The following is a 6000-nucleotide window of genomic DNA, read 5'->3' on the forward strand; positions in this document are numbered from 1 at the left end:
AAAGTCAGTAACACTAATTATATCAGTGTTAAACTGCATTTTATAGCATCATGTCATCAAAATGCTGTGTTATTCATCTGCAATAACTTATTTAACTGTAGTAGTAAGTCAATAATACTTCAGCACAGGCAGCACACTTGCTACTTCAGAAGGAACAAAACCACAAATGACCCTGATTTTGGCAACGTTTTACAGTTCTTCTGTAACAAATGGGTAAACACATTAGAAAGTAAGGCTCCAAAAGACAGAACTGGAGAAAAGCATGATACCATTCTCTTGAGGAATGAGAGCTCAGCGTTACTGTTTTCTTAATTACATTCACCTGATTCTTTTACAGTCCAATCATATACTGGAAGCAGCACCATGTTAGATAACTGTCTAAAGCTTTGACAGAATAAAGTGTGAAATGAATTTCAAATGGATTTCAGTAAGAAGGGAGGAAAATGTGGCCTCGGTTGCATTTCCTAGTTGTAGTATAAGCCTATTGTCTCACATTTGCCTTCTGATCATCAGCCAGCACAGGTTCACTGTATTCAGGACCAGGATTTAGAACGTCAGTTGATTTGGGGAACACTTGGGATGATTTATTTCCATAAAAGTTCCTTGTGCAGCCTTAAACAGTTCAAAACAACATAAGCTGATTTATCAAGTTGATTGTTCAGCTGAGACATGATTTGGGGCCTGTCCAGTTCTTTCAAGCAGCTCTTTGCAAGCTCAAAGACCTCCCTGGTGTCTGGTTCCAGTCTGCATGTGTCTGGAAGCAATGGTTTGAGATCTGACTGCTCAGAACAGAAGACTGATGACACCTATGTACTTGACTCCAAATATTTTTCAAACGAACTGAAGAGTGAGGTTGTGAAATAAGCTTCAGGTAGAGTAAGGGTGAGGGTGGGCAAGTGCAAACAGATATTCCCCATTTTTGCAGCCACATTAACAAATTTATGAAGAGGCTGTCTGCAATAGCAGGGTATAGACTTACACGAAGCCTCCTCCAATGTTTAGGTCATGTATTAAGCTCTTGTGCCTAAATTTCTCCAAGCTGCAAGGCAGCTGTTGTGACAGGACAGCGGTGGGCACTGAGCTCTGCTGCTTCCTTCCTCCTGCCCATGCTGCCTGTCAGTAGGCCAACAGACCTCAGGTACCGCTGAGGTTTATAGCAGAAACCTGCTGATGGGATGAAAAGGATGGGTATAACAGGACTGGTTTACCATAGGTGGAAAGAGTACTTGTAACATTACTTAGTTCTGAATAGCTGTTCCATCAAGATATATCACAAATAGGCAGATGTCTGAGAGTGTTTAATGTTTAACAAGGAAAGATGGGACAGACTATAGGGCAGAACAAAAACATCCTCATGCCTTTTACAAGATGTTCTGTTTCATTATGCTGAAAAGAGGAGCTTTGTCACTTTTTCACTCAGCTGCCCCTCAGCTACCTAGCAAATCTCCTAGCTGTCTTCTTTTCTTCATATCACTACATGCTATCTGGGAATGCAAATTTAATCACATGGATAGACCCCAGATTCATACTACCGACCATTTAGCCACTGAAGTACAATGTCATCTCTTTTTCATGTTGAACAGTTGCTCAATCCATTCTGAAAGACCATTCTCTAAAAGCATCTGACTCCTGCCACGCAGGGAAGCTGCTCAGTTCATACAGTTAAACCAAATCAGGACTGAGGAGTTTTATTGAGTTAATGACAACACAAAATTAACCGGCAATCAGTGAACTATATGTTCAGGATCAATATAAGTGATAAAACAGATGAACAATAGCAGGCACTTAAGAAACATTAATAAACCTACACATTTCTGAACATCCTTCTCTAGCTCATGTCAAAAAGCTCCAAACACACGCACGCCCCACAGGCAGAGCTGTGTGCGCATCCCTACAATGGCCAGCACGGGCTGCGAGCCCACTGCCTGCTCATACATCTCTCCTGCGGGCAGGTGGGTGTATGCTGCTCCCCACAACCTGCCACACACAGCTGAGAAAGCCTGCCAGAGTGCACAGACACGGGGACACACCCGCAGGATGCTGCAGCACTCGTTGAGGTGACTGCTCTGCTGGGCCTCAGCAAAACTCATGGTTTTGCAGCTGCCCGCACCAAACCGGATGGATGGCTGCTGCCAACGTGCCTCTGCAGTACTGTTTGCTCCACCTTCCTCCTCAAGCTCCACACAGCTGCCCTCACAGAGAGATTTGTAATTCTGGCTCATGCTGCAGGCTCCTACCCATGTGCCAGAGGTGGGCTCCCTGCACCCCACGCCTCTGCCATGGGCTGCTCAACTGCTGTCAGTTCGGACCCTGAATTTCATGGCCCAGTTTTGGTTTGCTGTGTGGATTTATTTATTTAGTAAAAAAAATGCTGGGTTTCAGAGTTCCAGATTATTTGCATACATTTTGCTGCTCATGTCCATACAGTGTTTTAAAGCTACCCAACTAGCGGACCCTTCTAACTCACACATTCACTCATACTACACTTGTGTTTTGCTAACCTTAAAACCACAAATTTGAGAGTGATTACTTCTTATCTTAATTTCTTTCTATTCACTATTAGTTTTCTGATATTTTTCTTGAAAGTATTTCAGCCCCATTCAAAGGTTTGAGTTTACCTAATGCCCATTTCTGAGACAATTTACTTATAAAAGTATAAGTTCCCTAATAAAAAAGCACTTGACCGCTATAAGATACAGCCCTCCACTTTCCACGCTAATTGCAGTTCATCACTGTAGAAAAACAGCACTTGGCACACGAAGTAGCGGTGATACTATCTATAGAAAATTCCTGAATTAAAAATTATGTAATATGTTTTCTACAATTGGTTAGCAGAAGATTCTTTAAAATAGAAAACTCCAAAGTATTGTTTTCCATTGATCACAAACATCCATTAATCCTAACTTTTCACTGAACTTTCTGAAGACAAAAATAAGGCTTTTTTGTGTCTTTTCATTTATTATTAAATGTTATTCACTTCAGCTGGGAAGATACTTTACTATGTTGTATTTTTCATGTCCCAAAAATGTGACCGTGCTTTAAAATACATAAAAACAAAAACAAATATTTTTCTTAACTTATTTGTACTGTTGTTCAATAGAGAAAAGTTCATACAGCGATGACAATCCATCCTCAACCTAATCCCGAATCCCCTGGAGCCACTATTTAGTTTTGAGCAATTGGTCTTGTGCTCTGTCTTATGTCAAGGAGAGTTGTGTAATTATTTGCATTAATGGATTTGTTTTTCTAATTTCAGCATGTGGCAAATTGATGAAAATTACAGGCCCCATTACAGTCAAGATATCTGGAACCCGATTTGGAGCCTGGATGACAGATCCATTAGCATCAGAGAAAAACAACCGAGTATGTTAAGGCGCTGAAATATCTTTGGGTTCTTTTACAGATTTACTTGCTTGATTTAAATCTTTAAAAAGAGATTTTCCCTCTAGGAAATGTCCAAAGAGAGAAGATAGCTGAGCACATTTGTGCCCTTTCGTTACATTGTTTAGGGATAACATCCACCTGAAATGGCTACACGCTTTTTTTCTCTCTACCATTTTATTGACCTTGGCTCTTTAAGAACCTAAGTAATTTAACAGAAACATCAACAGTTTCACCAGTGAGCAGAACCCATAACACACAACAGTCAAAAATCACAGAATTAAGCCCCAAATAAGTGGTCTTCAGACCACTGGCCTCCTCATATGTAAGCTATGTTATTGTTTCAGTCTGTGATAGGATCCCAGATGGACACGTCTTTGTAGGGGTGCTCCCTTCCTCAAAGTGTTTTTGAAGCCAAAACAGTAGGTTTCATTCCTGTGAGATCCAAAAGGTTAATCTTTTGAACAACAACAACAAAGACAACAGCTGATAGGAAAGGCAGCATACAAATGGTAATAACTTAAGATTCCCATGCAGCTCCCTCCTACCCACCATGTTCACACCATTTTGCAGCTGCCGCCAGCAGTCCCAGATACCTGTGGGAGAGCAGCAGACACTGCTCAGCGCTGTCCGAGAAGTCTCTCCTGCCACCTCAGCACCCATGGGGCTGCTCCACAGTCCTCAGCACAGGCCCTCCCCATGCTCCCCCAGTGCCACCCTCTCAGAGCAGCACGCAGGCTGCCCCATGCACACCAAGGAAAGAAGCAAACCATATTCCTTGCAGGATCTCAGCTACCAGGAAGATGGGGAGCTCTGCTGGTGTCCATGCATGTAGTGTGTTAATGGGGCTTTTGAAATCTGCGCAAAAACGTCTGCAGAAATTGCTCTGCTCTTTTGTTAGTCAGGATCTGATTTTTCCTCTGAGAGGAACTAACTGGAGAAAAGACAAATGGGAAAAACGGGGGATACAGAATGTTAAATAAAAAGTGAATTTGTTTTCCTTTATTTTTTTAAGGGAAATGTGGTTCCCAAACTTTACTGGTTTCATTGCTATTACAATGGTTTTGTGCACCATTTTTCACTGGTCAAAGATTCAGCTGAGGAAAATTCAGCCAAGTGTATTTCTAAGCATAAAACCAAGCTTAACTCACATGCCCTTTCCACCTCTCTCCTTAATTATTGGTCTCTGAGAATATCTTCAGAAAGTCCCATACAGCAGAGACCCAAACATTAAATAACTGCAGGCACTGCAGCTGTAACAGTCTTCCTGACAGTTCACTTGTAGAGGTAAGTTTTGATGTAGAAATTCAAGAGTTCCTCAATGCCTTTCTAACAGGAAGGTGGACAATACTGTACTTCAATAGATTGCTGCACACCCAAAACCTTTTTCTGTCTTTTTTGGCAATGTATCCATAGTGCCATATCATGATCATGTGCCACAGACTGTGTTGCAGGTGTTCACTTCCAAACTTTGTTTTCTTTCCAGGTCTGGTACATGGACAGTTACACTAACAATAAAATTGTCCGCGAATATAAATCAATTGCAGACTTCGTCAGTGGGGCAGAATCACGGACATACAACCTTCCATTCAAATGGGCAGGAACCAACCACGTTGTCTACAACGGCTCCCTCTATTTCAACAAGTATCAGAGCAACATCATCATCAAATACAGCTTTGACACTGGGCGGGTGCTTGCACAGCGTAGCCTTGAGTATGCCGGCTTTCACAATGTCTACCCTTACACCTGGGGTGGCTTTTCCGATATTGACCTGATGGCAGATGAGATTGGGCTATGGGCTGTGTATGCCACCAACCAGAACGCAGGCAACATTGTCATCAGCCAGCTAAACCAAGACACGCTGGAGGTGCTGAAGAGCTGGAGCACAGGCTACCCAAAGAGAAGTGCTGGAGAGTCCTTCATGATCTGTGGCACCTTGTACGTTACTAACTCTCACCTAACAGGAGCCAAGGTCTACTACTCTTACTCCACCAAAACCTCCACTTACGAATACACAGACATTCCTTTCCATAATCAGTATTTTCATATATCCATGCTTGACTACAATGCGAGGGATAGAGCTCTCTATGCCTGGAATAATGGACACCAAGTCCTGTTTAATGTCACCCTTTTCCACGTCATTAAGACTGAAGATGATACATAATTCTCTTTCCCTTTCCTTTCCCTCACCTCCCATCCTCAAAGCAGTGTCATTTGTGATAAATTCTAAAGCCTTCATCTCTCTCCATTCCTTTTAATTTACATTTCCTTTTTCCATTAAGGAAAAGCAACATTTTGTACTACACAATGCATTTCAAATATGACTGAGCCTTTCAAAAATGACCTGTTGGATATAAAAGCATCTTAACTCATGATTCTACAAGGTCTTAATGGACCTTATTGTGAAAAGCACTAAAGAGGATTTAAGTGGCTAAAGACAGTTTTAAAAAGATTATGATCTGCCTTATTGTAGAGTCAGAGACTAATGGTGGCTTAAATGCATGAATGTCTTTTTTTTTTTTTTTTTTTTTACCTCATTTTTGATTTTAATCTATTGTTCAACATCAGGAAACATTTTGGTAGCAGACATATTGCACATCATATTTTTTATTTATTCTA

At 41.4% G+C, this 6000-nt stretch overlaps 1 protein-coding gene across 2 annotated transcripts in view; it reads left to right on the forward strand.

Moving 5' to 3' along the window:
* Positions 1–5545, forward strand: part of OLFM3 (olfactomedin 3) — a gene marked incomplete at both ends in the record, with an annotated part of 58248 nt that extends 52703 nt beyond the window's left edge. For both annotated transcript variants that reach the window (XM_084291270.1, XM_084291271.1), the window contains 2 exons: positions 3257–3363; positions 4868–5545. In XM_084291270.1, coding sequence (XP_084147396.1) covers positions 3257–3363; positions 4868–5545 — 785 coding nt within the window. The remainder of the gene's footprint in view (positions 1–3256; positions 3364–4867) is intronic.
* Between the last annotated feature and the right edge of the window lie 455 nt (positions 5546–6000).

Source organism: Netta rufina, assembly GCF_964035555.1.
Source record: "Netta rufina genome assembly, chromosome: 8".
Taxonomy (NCBI): Eukaryota; Metazoa; Chordata; class Aves; order Anseriformes; family Anatidae; genus Netta; species Netta rufina.